Here is a 12,858-nt window from a genome sequence, read left to right on the forward strand (position 1 = left end):
CCTTCCTCCCCAAGTCTGGGGGGCGGGGGAGGGGAGAGGAGCAATGGGAAGGTGCCCCCCAGCCCTGCCCTCGCACAGAGCACGCCACACACCACCGCCGCCCGGGTGCGGGTACAGTTTATTCTTCACAACAGAGAAATACAAAGAGCAGAGGGTTTGGAATTCCTTTGTTTGTTGCCCCGTTTAGTGTCTTCCCCACATTCGATTTTTATTTTGCTCCCCACCCTCTTTCTTAAATCTAATGCAAACTTGTTTCCTGAAGCACTGAGGGGCACCTGCCCTCGCCTCCCTGCCACCAAGATGCAGACTGAGAAGCCAACAGACTGTTTTCTCTTTTTTAATAAGGTAACTAGTTCTAAATATGGTGGCCTGGAGGTCCCATAGAAAAAAGCAAATGGGGTGTTAACAGTATGTATAACAGCGTATTTACAGGGTAGTAACATGCGGACAAAAAGCTACAATACTGAGTTATCAGACGACGCAAGTCAAACAAGGGGGCAGAGAACCCCGTGGGGGGAAAAAAAACCCAGGAAACGTTAAACTGGTAAATCAATGGCGAGTTAAGGCTTAAAAAGTGTATAAAAATAACACAGTTAATATTCAAAACGGAACTCCAGATACAGAATATATAGATGAGTTTCTGTCTAGTTTTCTTTTTTTTTTTTTTTCCCCGGGGGATGAAGAGGGGCTTCTCCGGGCTCTGTACATAGTTCCTATATACACGGACACGCATGGCTTTCAGATTGGGGTGTGTCTGTGGGGGCTGAGGGCAGGGTCTGCTCCTGGGACCCTCCTCCCCGAGGATCCCTTCCCTGCTGAGGGGCCTAGGGCCTGGACTGGGGATTCCCCCTCCGTAACAGGGAAGACAAATAACCCCTCCCTGGGCACTGCCCCATCTGGAGGAAATTCTGGAGGGGGGTGGTCCTAAGCCCAGGCCCACTCCCTCCCCACCCCCCTGCCCACAGTCTGGGTTGGTGGGAGAGGTAGCCAATAGGTTTCCTGGCCAGCACCGAGGTAGACTGGGGTGGTCTTCAGGGCAGTGGAGGGCCGGGTCTTACCCAGCCCACCCTCACCCCATTTCCCTGGGCCTGCGCCCAGCCCAGCCCAACACTGCACCCTTTGGTCCTGCGGATCTCCCGGCCCCTCTCTCGTTTTGCCTCCTGAAGCCTGGGCAGTGTTGGGAGGTGCCGCATCCCTCTGCTCAGTAATGCCCAGGGCGTAGCTCTAGAGGTGTGAGTGGGGCACCCGGGGGTGAGTGGCTCACTCCAGCTGCCTCCCGTCCCCTCCCACCTGAGGGTCCCCTTTGCAGTCCAGAAACCCAGGCCTGAGCCTTCCCTCAAGACCTGAGGCTGTGGCAAGAGAAGGTCCCACGTAGCCCTCTGGTTCTCTGTGTCCATCTGTCCGATTCTTTTAATTTCTCGGTCTTAGCAGCACCAACTTCTTGGCCAATAAATATCTTTTTTGTTATTTCCAAAACAAACTTAAAAAAAAAAAAAAAACAGTGAAGCAAGTGGAGGGTGGGGAACAAAAAGAAACCCAACAGAGAGGTTCAAAGTGCTCTGAGATCGTCTTTGGATGCCACCAAAACAGTCCAGAATCTTGCAGTTGGCCTGGCCGCCCCCGGAGCTGGACCGGGCAGGGCTTCTGCAGCCCAGGCTTTCTGGAAGGTCAGGAAGGTCATGAGAGAGCTCGGCTGTTCCTGGAGGGCCCCTGGAGGAAGTTGGGGCCTGGTGCTGCCTGGGTCTGTGTCTGCCAGTGGGCAGGGTGGGGCGGCGCCTTGGGTCGGCTCAGATGAGGGAGATTCGCACCGGGATGCCGGGGGACTCCGTCCTCTGGGGGGAGTGGTGGCTCACCAGGTGCTCCACCACCGTGTGTTTGGACATGTGCTTCATCAGGTAGGTCTCCTGTGGGCAGGGGTGAGATTCACAACATATGACCGACCAACCATGGGCAAGAGACGCAGGGGAGGCTGCAGTTCCCAGAAGTGGCCACTGGAGGGCTCCTTGCTGGGGGAGGGGGCCAGTTCCTGGTGAGCAGTCCCCACCACTCTAGGGCATCAGATGGGCACTGGGCATTAGTTCTAGTGATGCAGCATCATCACCAGGTGTGGATGCTGGTTCGTTTCCCAGACTCTGAGCCTACAGGTCACACTAGCTGGAAAACTGCCTGGCACCAGGGTCATCCCCAAGTAGTGCCCACCCAGACTTTCTTAAGGCCAGGCCAACAGGCAGTAGTGGAGTATGCTGGCAGGGATCGAGCATGGCTGCCTCCTTCTGGCTGGTGCTCCAACAAGAGGGAAGCAGCAGGAGCCCTTGGTCTGAGCTGGCTTCCACCATCTCCTAGCAGTGGAACCTCAGACATGTCATCTCCGGTGTCCAAGCCGGTTTCCTTCTCCTGAAGGAACAACCTCTAAGGGTTGCTTTGGTGGACAGAGCTCCCAGCATGCTGTACGGGTTGAGGGGACTCCTCCTTCCCCAGTCTCTACACTGCATTCCGGGTGGTGGTGGGAGTCCCCACCACTGCAGCAACTCCACCGCCCCCCTTCCCACCCCCGCAACTTGATGCTCCCCGGAGAAGCAGCTGGACCTGATGGGACTGGTGACCCACAGAAGCATAAATGGGGCATGCTCGGCTCATCCCTTGAGTGCCCCCACAGGCTCTGCTAAGTCTGACCTGAGGCACCTACGGCTGGGTGGGTGAGGTGACCCAAAGGCTCACCTGCAGGCCCAGAGGCCCTCACACTCAGCCGGGAGGAGGCAGAGCACCCAGGGAGCCACCACTCGCCCCCCAGGCCCCAGGCTCAAATGTCACTTTGCTCAGCATCTGGTACAGGAAGCCCTCGAACATGGCGGCAATGTGCTATCAACACCAGAGGGAAGCCATCAGCCATGTCCAAACCAGGAAACTACCCGTCAATAAGTGCCTTGCAAAGGACAGAAAGGCCCGAGTCGGAGGACAGGGTGGGGATCAACAGATGAAGAGATACACTGATTGGGTGCAAGGTAGAGATCTTATTTGCATCTTGATTACAAAATCAAATTGTAAGTAAATAAAATTCTGGCCTTCCGGAGACAAAAATGTGAACGCCGACTGGGGATTTGATGATATCAAGGACTTAACGGTGAGCTGTAAAGATACTGGGTATGTTCAAAAAGAGGAGTCCTTGTGTTTAGAGACACAGTGAACATTTTCAGATGAAACACTGTAATGTCTATTTTATCTCAAAAAATAGGGATATGGATGAGGCAAGACTGGTTGATTGTTCTGGGGGCTAATGGGAACATGAAGGTTCACTATTCTAAAATATGTTAAAGTAGCTGAAAATTCAATCCATTAAATTTTGTTTTGTTTTTGTTTTTAAATAAAAGGTACGTTGGGACACCTGGCTGGCTCAGTCAGTGGAGCCTGTGACTCTTGATCTTGGGGTCTTAAGTTCAAGCCCCACACTGGGCATGGAGCCTACTTAAAAAACAAAATATGTCAACTTACTTTAATTAAAAACAAAAATAAATCTAAAATTCTACAGAGTCCAGTCAGGCCCAGTTCAGGATGGGGCCCAGGGACACCCCCTACCCCCAGAGTTCAGACGGACTCCATCTAGAGCTACAGCCCGTAAATGCCGGCAGCCCTTCCCCTAGAGGCAGGTGTGAGGAGGCGGATGTGGAGAACTTGAGGCCAACACCAGCCAAAGGTCAGCCAGCTGAGTGGGGCTCCTACTAGGTCTCTGTGGTGCCCCACCTTGCCCCTTGGGGCCCTTTCCCCGCAGGTTCTGCCCTCTGTCTTTCACCTCTCCTCTGCCCTTTGAACTCCAGGGAAGGAGCAGTGTGCCGAACCCAGCACCCAGCAAACTGTAGGCCTGGCCAGCACCTAACATACTCCTGACACCCCAGGTGTGGCCCCCGCCCGTCAGTGACCTTTCAAAACACCCTCCCAGGCAGTCCCCTTCCCCCAGTGCCTTCCACTCCACCTCGCACATATCCAAACTCCCTAACAGGGCCCCCCACAGCCTCGTGTGACCTAATTTCCTTTCAGTTCCTGGAACGCGCCATGTTTGTTCCACCTCAGGGTGTTTGCATTCACCTTTCCCTGCTTGGAGGGTTCCTACCCCTCCTTACCCTTCAGGGCTCCAATGAAATGTGACCCTCTCAGCCAGCCTACCCAGACTGGCGTCCCCTTCCCAAATCCATCCCAGCCTCCCTGCTGCTTCATCAACCTGTGGTCCTTCAGACCGGTGGTTCTCTGCCAGAGGCAGCTGACCCCTGCCCCAGGACATCTGGCAACTTCTGGAGGCATTTTGGGTTGTGAGAGCTTGGCGAGGGGCTTGCTGGTGAGCAGGGGCCAAGGACGTTGCTAACATCCTACAAGTCACCGGACAGCCCCCCAGCGGAAAGCGACCCTGCCCACAGGATACCATGTGCTGAGGCTGACAGACCTCCTCAGGGCTATTACCACAACCTGTCATTCCGTGTTTATTTGGTGGCTACTTGTTTAATATCTGTTTCCAGCAATAGTCTCCAACCTCCCTGGGGGCACAGAATGTGTCTGTTGGATTCATCCCGATGCCCAAGCGCCTGGCACAAATGTTCACTAAACACTGAGTGAATAAATAATGGCGTTAGCGGATGTTTATTGGACACGGACTGGGCCGGCCAACAGCCCTGTGAGGTAAAAACAGTTACCTCGTCCGTTTTACAGATGAGGAAACTGAGGCTCAGTGACCCGTGTGGGTCTACCTGGCTCTGCTAACCAGGATATTTCATTAACTGAACATATACACCCCAGTGATGGGCCAAGCTCCCTCTCGTGGGTACTGAAAGGCCTCTGCTCCAGGAAATTCCCACCCAAGACAGGGGGCTGGATGAGGTGATCTACTGTTCAGGCCTTTCCTGAGGGAGGCAGCTCCAGGCAGGGTCACTGTGCCCCCTTGTGGCCACAATGGGGATTGCAGCTTCCCCAGTGGCGAGGCCCCTCCCCCTCCTGGCTCTGGAGAGCAGGGTTCCTGGCCCCCCACCACTGCCTTGAGTGTTCCCGGGGCCTGGAGGAAACCACGCCTGGGAAAGCCAGGCTAAAGGCCGCCAGGAGGCTGGCAGCTGGGCCCAGGGCAGCCAAAAACAGCTAGGAAGCAGAAGTCCTGGCTCGGCCACTCATTGTGATCTGGTGGAGTCCCGTCCCCTCTCTGGGCCTCAGTTTCCCTGCCTGGAAAGTGGGGAGAATCAGGGACCCCAGGCACTCACCGAGGTGTAGGCCCGCCCGCACATGCTGCAGCAGTAGGCCTTGGCGTGCTTGATGGCGTGGGCCGAGAGGTGGATCTGCAGGGAGGCGGAGTCCGAGTAGGCCCGGTAGCAGTTGGGACACTTGTAGGGCTTGTCCTTGTTGTGCTGGCGCTGGTGAGACTGTGGGGAGCACAGTGGGGGGTCGGGAGCCAGGCCCCCCGGGGTGGGGAAGGGGGGGCCGCCCAGTCCCACCCTCTTCTGCTGCTCCCGGTGCAGGGGGTGGGCGGCCGAGCACCCGCAGGTAAGAGGCAGGCGGATGGGCACTCACCTGGAGGTTGGAGAGCTGAGTGAAAGCCTTTTCGCAGCCAGGATGTGGGCACTTGTAGGGTCTGTCGCCTGTGTGGATTCTGCAATGGGCAGCCCAGTGAGGCACAGTCCCTGACAGATAACCCGGCCAGCTCCAGCCCCCAAGGCCTTGGAGGGCCTGCACTATATATCTGGTCCCCAAGCCTCCCAGTCTCCCCTCCCCACACTCTCCAGAGAGCACCAGCCAAGGGCTGCCGCTTCTCCTTTGTCCTCTGGTCTCCCAGTCTGCCAGTCTGTGACCAGAGCCCTCCTGCTCCCCACAGGTCCCTGCCGAACCCAACCCATCACCCGCACCCACTCAGACACCTGGCCCAACCCTCCAGCTAAATAGTGGCCACGTGCTCTGACCACTTTGCGCCCTCCTCTTCTTCAAAACCCACCTGCAGACCACTGTTGCCAAGAGCACAGACCCACAGCTTTGCCAGGAACTTCCCTGTCTACCCTGCCTCCTCCCCCCAGAAGGAAGCCTCTCTCTCTCTGGCCCCCAGTTTCTGCCTCGTGCCCTGTCTCCACATCAGAGACATGTCTGTGTAATGGCAACCTGGTCACCCCAGCTACTGAGAGAATGTAGGACAGGGAGGCTCTGCAGTTCAGCCCCTCTGTCCCCTCCCACTCCTGGATTCTCATCCTGGATTCTCATCCTGGCTCCACCATCTATCTACTAGCCCAGTGACCCTGGGGGCGGGGGAAATCACTGAGCCTCAGTTTGCCCATCTGCAAAATGGGCATCAAAATATGCTCTCACTTCACTTGTGAAGCTCATGTTAGGTAATACACGCTAAGGGGCTTCGCGGAGTGTTGGCACAAAGTCGGCACTCACGAAACACCTGCGATGTTTATCCCACAGGGCACCCGTGTGCCAGGCATCACGCTCAGCACTTGGAATGAACAACACAGACAAAACCACTGCCTCGTGGAAACAAACAACAAAAGCGAACTAAGTAAGTAAATTCCACGTAGAATGTCATAAGTGCAGTGAGAAGAAAAAAAATAAGGGATGAATGCCCTGGGTGAGGAGGTATGTGCAATTTTAAACAGGGTGGTCAGGGCGGGCCTCCCTGAGATGGTGACTCCAGAGTGACGACTTCAGGGCTGATGGCTGTATTTTCTGTTCAGGTCTGTGGTGCTGCTCATGCTCGTCTGACAGGCCAGGTGAGGACGGACGGAGCTGGGCCCAGATGAGGTGCCCACGTTGGGGAGCCCCGTCCTCCACGCAAGTCCCCCACCTTCAGCCTGCGCTTGTCTTCCGTCACCTGTTCTGGCAAATGCTCTCTGCCAAGCAGGGGTGCAGCGGAAGGCTGGCTGGCCTGAACCCTGTTTGTCTCCTTTGCCATTGAGCATCGGGTGGAGGGAGAACCCGGCCCTGGCCGCTCAGTTTCGGTTCCTTTCCCTAACGCCCCGGCTCACCTCGCTGACTGGGCTGCTCTGGCCGTCAACACACTCATCAAACAAACTAAGGTCCCTGGAGCAGCAGGCCTCCTGCTGGACAGGCTGGAATAAAGACCCCTCCCTGCCACCAGGAAGTCACTGGCTGCCGACTGTGAACACGGGTAGAGTCCAGATTCCCGAGTGTGTCGTTCAAGGCCCTTCGCCAGGGGCTCTGGGGTCCCCTCCCTGCTCCTCTGCACCCTCCATCCTGCTCGGAGATCCATTTCTCATCGGGCAACCTTGCCTGACTGATGATCCTGCCCGCCACAGCTGGGCCCCCACTGCACCTTCGGCAGGGGAGGCAGCCCCTCCTGTCTCCTCTACGAGCTGGGGATCCGAGGGCAAGGCCAGGGCCCGGGCTCAGGTGCAAGGCCAGGGCCCGGCCACAGGCTGCTCAGACACCTGCCAAGCAGAGCTGGGCTGGCCTGGCGTTGAGAACCTGTATTCTACCCGCACGTTTCTGGGGACATCATCCCAGTCACAGCGCCCTGTCTCTACAACACAGGACCTTCACGGCCATCTGGACTGACTCCACCTGAGGCCACAACCCCTCCATTTCATTCCATTCTCATTCCCCTCCAGGGCTGGGGGATTCATTCAGCTGAGGTTGGGTGCCAGGGGAGACTGAGGGACCCCCAGCCATGCACTGATTTTGCTTTAAAACCCCTCAGTACCCACTGGGCCTCTCCCCTTTCACCCTCAGCCCCCGTCCCCATTGGCCTCCGCCCCGAGCTCTGCTAGCTTCTAAGCTCCTTCCTCGACCCAGGCTATCCCCTCTTCCAGGCACACATTTCCCTCAGTGAACGCCCAGCAAAAACCCACACTCCTGTTCTCAGCATAAAAGCCCTCAATTGGGCAGCCTTTCCTGACCCCCTGGACCAGGCCTGGCCCCTGCAGGCCCTCTCAAGCCCCCAAGCACAGATACTGATTCTGCCCCCATCTAATCCCTGTTTCCTGAGCTGCCTCCTGAGAGCGGGTGCTCCCCGGGTCCCGTTCACCACCATCACGCCAGGGACCGGCGTGGGCTCAGCCGAGAGGACCCAATACAGAGTCGTGGACTAAATGAAGGAAAGAGAGTTCTTTCTCTGTGAGGTCAGTCGTCTGCTCAACATAACCAACGCGCTCCACACCGCACAAGCATTTGTTGACTGACTGACTGAGCACCCTCCAAAGGACTCTAGGTCCTTCCTCAGGGACCCAGCCAAGCCCTCCTGAATGGGAAACCGCCCTTCGGCCTCATCCAGTCCAAGTGTCATGGCTGCCTGGCCTCCTACCTAGACTCCCAGCCTCAGCCTCTGCCCTCCTGGCCCCCACCATAGCAGCAGCGTGGGGATATGACCTTGCCAGGACCCTGCCTGGCAACCTCCATGGTCTCTCCCTTTTCCAGGACAGAGTCCAAACCCTTTGCCCTGGCATTCAAGGCCTTGGTTTCTAAAGCCTCCCCCTCCACCACTGCTCTCCCCGACACGGCATCCTTCCAGCTTCCCCACAATGTGCATGCATCCCCCAGGAAGCCTCCGAGCCTTTGCTCATGCTGCTGTCCCTGTCTCTAGGGAGGGCTATGGACCCTTCAACTCATGACCCAGATGGTCCTCCCCCACTGCCCCCACGTACTTCACTCTTCCACAGAAGTTTCCACATCCACCAGCCTCCCAGGTCACAGTGGGGTTCCTCTGGGCCAGAGCCTGCCTGTGACCACCGATCCGCCCTTGTGTGTGCCCCCCAGCACTGGGCTGGCTCCGAAGGGGCATCGGGGACTGCCAGCTGGGTGAATGGGGGGCTGGGCTGCATGCTCCCAGTGAATCAGCCCTAAAGCCCTTCAGTCCCTGAGCTGCAAGTCAGGACCAAGCCCTCGATTCCCACATCAGAGTCCTGTCCCTGCAGAGCATCTTCTCAGCAGGGGAGCACCCAGCCCAGGCTCCCAAAAGTGCGATGAAGGGGAGCTCACCATGGACCCCAGGGAGCACAGGAAAGCAGAGTTGAAATCAGGGTCCCTGGACTGCCCCAGAGACTTGCCATGCAGTGCCCAGCACCCTTGCCCAGCCAAGCTTCTCCTGCAGCCTGACCGCCACAGCCCCTTCCTCCCTCTGAGGCGCAGGCTCCTGGGGGGTCTGGGCTTGAACCTCACTTCCACCTCCTCTTTGCGGAGTGACCTTGGGAAAGTGACTCAGCCTCCCCCAGCCCAGTTCCCTCAGCCGGAAAATGGAGATAAGGATCAGAAGGACTGGAAGAATTCAGTGACCCATTCTAAAGGTTTCTAAGATATTTTCGTAGTGATAGCTTATTAATACATTCCTTTCTAGTTAAGACAATTGATGAAAATTGACAAAGAATTTATTCAATGTTTACATAAAATCACTGAAGATTCCTTAGTTCTCATTTGTTCTTTTATTTTGCAGGTAATAAACGGCACCCCAGGGGGACTGACCTCAGGCGCATTGTGCTTAGTAACTCACACAAGGGCAGGTTCGGTGGTGACAACCTTCCTCAAGATGACCCCCGCCCTGTGGCATTTTTCAGATTGGGTGTCTCTTACTTAAAAACACAAACTCATACCGTGGGCAGACTCTATGGGGTATGGAATCACCTTCTGCAAGGCCAGGTGCCCAGGAGCCTTTGACAAGGACTGGTGGTTATTAGGAGTTTATTACCACGACTGTCATCTAACTTGAGGAAACCAAACGACACCTCCCCGCGCCACCGGCATCGGGCCACATGTACACAACATACATGTCACAGAGCTGAGAGAAGAAAAGCAAACGTGAGAAACAGTCTGCAGCCTGAGTAAGCAAATCCAGCCACCTGAGCTAAACTATAGCTCGCTAACCCGCTGGCAAACCGGCGCCATCCCCGCCATCCCCTCGTGTCACGACACCGCAGAGCTGCGATCTCACACGTGTGCTAACGGCTGCTGTATGTGGGACATGTGCTGTTTTTGCACGCCCACCAGACTCACTACAGAGGTCTGTTCACTTCCTTTTGAAATACATGGGGTCTTTACTATTTACCAAGCCAACCCTGAACTCTGGACTTCTGGAACACTTTGCCCATCCCCCGCTTTTCTTTACTTGCTGTGTCTTCCTTTCCCAGAAGGAGGTCCCAGCAGGATGCTCCAGCTTCTCTGAACACGTTACCCCCAAAATGCTCCCAGGCCCGTCTTTCTCAACAACCAGAGTAATCTTGCACAACCCGTTTCTAAGTTCATTTCTATTACGAGACCAGGGCTGGGTCAGCCTTGGACATGACCTTCTTTTATTCCCATCATTACTGGCAGTCACCTTTGGATGATGGATTTGACTGGTTCTCCATGGAGGAGCAAAAAGCAGGAAGGAGTCCCCGTGGAATGGGCTAAAACTAGGAACTTGGAATCTGGTTGCTTCTTTATGCTTGGCTTTTTCTGTTTGTTTGTCTAATGGATTCTGGGGCTTCTGGGCATTTGGGACACCCACCTCTTTGTCACTGGGTTAGGACACATTGGTTTAATTATAGGTGCCCCTGTCTACTGACTAGTAATTTGTCTCTAATGTTAACAGGACCCTCTTACGTGGCTTGTTTGGTTTCCCACCATTACGCACTCAAATCACTCAAGGGCAAAAAAAAAGCGTGTCCTCGGGAACAAAGAGCAAAACCCTGGATCAAGAAACATCAGCAAAATACCCTCCTTCACGAGCCTGTTAATTTTTTGTTGCTGTTCTGGTCATGGTTTTGATTAATATTTTAGAACTAAAGTTTATTTCTGAAAAAAAAAAAAACAAGGATTCTTTTTTCCTAAGATTTTATTTATTCGTGAGAGAGAGAGCACAAGCAGGGGGAGGGGCAGAGGGAGAGGGAGAAGCAGACTCCCCAGAGAGCAGGGAGCCCGACGCAGGGCTCGATCCCAGGACCCTGGGATCACAACCCAAGGTGAAGGCAGACACTTAATCGACTGAGCCACCCAGGTGCCCCAAAACTAGGATTCTTCATACTTATCACTCCTTGCTACCGTGTTTATTTTCTACCAGACCGATGCTCAGACCTCACCTAGGCTACCCACTTTGTGCCCTTAGACTTCTCAAACCCAGGCCACACATCTGAATAATAAAGTTATCAAAGTATCTTTTACACCCAAACGCTCTTGGACTTTCTGGATGGCCACCAAACAACACCAAAGATTTCCTTCATTGCTTTATAAGAAGAGTGATGCTCCAAATGACCAAGCCTTTTGTATTTTCTGTATTTCTAATTAGCAAAAACACTAGAATGAGAGCTGTCCTATAAGATGCAAGTGTGAGAATGCTGGCAATCAAAAGAAGAGACACTCAGAGGAGGGCCTGGGTGGCTCAGTCAGTTAAGCGTCCAACTCTTGACCTTGGCTTGGGTCATCATCTCAAGGTTGTGAGACCGAGCCCCACGTCAGGCTCCAAGCTGGGCATGGAGTAGGGTGTGGGATTTTCTCTCTTCCTCTCTCTCTGCCCCTCTCTTGCCCTCCCTCTCTTTAAAAAAAAAAAAAAAAAAGAAGAGATAACTCAATCTCCGTGTATTCATTTATATTTTATGTGTACATATATATATACACAGAAAACATATTTATATTACATATATGATTATATGTAATTTATATACAAATATATAGTATATCATATACAATTATATATGCTATATAATATATATTATTTGTGTAAATTTTTTTTAAATTCTTTTTTTTTTTAAGATTTTATTACTTAATTGACTGAGAGAGAGACAGCTAGAGAGGGAACACAAGCAGGGCGAGTGGGAGAGGGAGAAGCAGGCATCCCGCTGAGCAGGGAGCCCGATGTGGGGCTTGATCCCTCAAGACCTGAGTTGAAGGCAGACGCTTAACTACTGAGCCACCCAGGTGCCCCTAAAAAATATTTCATTTATTTGTCAGAGAGAAAGAAAGAACACAAGCAGGGGAGAGGAGTGACAGGCAGAGGGAGAAGCAGGCTCCCCACGAGCAAAAAGCCCCTATGGGACTCCATCCCAAGACACTGGGATCATGACCTGAGCTGAAGGCAAACACTTAACCAACTGAGCCACCTAGCGGTCCCAATTTGTGCACTTTTTAAAGTGAAGACCAAAAAGCCCAGTAATTTATTTTCATGTACAATAAAAATCAAAAAGAAATGTCCTTAAAAAAGTGTTTTCCAGGGCACCTGGGTGGCTCAGTGGGTTAAGCCTCTGCCTTCGGCTCAGGTCATGATACCAGGGTCCTGGGATCGAGCCCCGCATCAGGCTCTCTGCTCACCAGGGAGCCTGCTTCCTCCTCTCTCTCTGCCTGCCTCTCTGCCTACTTGTGATCTCTGTCTGTCAAAAAAAAAAAAAAATCTTAAAAAAAAAAAGTGTTTTCTACATTTAACTATACTTATCAATTAGCGATAGTCCAAACATACGCTTTATGAGATAATTAAAGAGCCTGAAGATGGGTCAATATCCGTGCTACCTAAAATATGTTCTTAATCTGAAAAAATGGATCATGCATTCTATCTTAATAGACGACTCCATTCTCCTCCACTCTGACATTGATTGTTACAATAAATGTTTATTGTTGCAATAAAGGGACCAGTCATTCCGGCTAATCTGCAGTTCCCCGTCCCACCTGCCTAGAGGCCTCTCCTTCCGGTCAGAAGCGGAGTCTTCTGAAGACGTCAAGAGATTATGGCCTCAGTAGAGGACTGTAGCACACGCACTTGGCTCTCTAGGCTCCAGAGAACAGATGAATGGGCACAGCCTCCAGCCACGCTGATACCATCGCCTTGACCAGACACTGCCCGAGGCCAAGGCAGGATCCAAAAGTCTGCAGTCCAGAAGCAGACAACCTGGCAAAGCAGACGGACCACCCGAGATCAGCAGG

General features: G+C 53.7%; 1 protein-coding gene across 7 annotated transcripts in view; it reads right to left on the bottom strand.

Moving 5' to 3' along the window:
- Positions 1 to 323: 323 nt before the first annotated feature.
- Positions 324 to 12,858, bottom strand: part of ZNF362 (zinc finger protein 362) — a 38,916-nt gene continuing 26,381 nt past the window's right edge. For 5 of the 7 annotated variants that reach the window (XM_080800885.1, XM_080800887.1, XM_080800886.1 and 2 more), the window contains 3 exons: positions 5,542 to 5,620; positions 5,235 to 5,393; positions 324 to 1,904 (listed from right to left, as the gene is read on the bottom strand). In XM_080800885.1, the coding sequence (XP_080657011.1) occupies positions 1,788 to 1,904; positions 5,235 to 5,393; positions 5,542 to 5,620 (355 nt within the window). In that variant the 3' untranslated portion in view covers positions 324 to 1,787. Of the gene's footprint in view, positions 1,905 to 5,234; positions 5,394 to 5,541; positions 5,621 to 12,522; positions 12,824 to 12,858 lie in introns of those variants that run through there. The other 2 variants (XM_080800891.1, XM_080800890.1) reach the window with 2 other exon arrangements.

The sequence above is a fragment of the Martes martes genome (assembly GCF_963455335.1).
Source record: "Martes martes genome assembly, chromosome: 4".
Taxonomy (NCBI): domain Eukaryota; kingdom Metazoa; phylum Chordata; class Mammalia; order Carnivora; family Mustelidae; genus Martes; species Martes martes.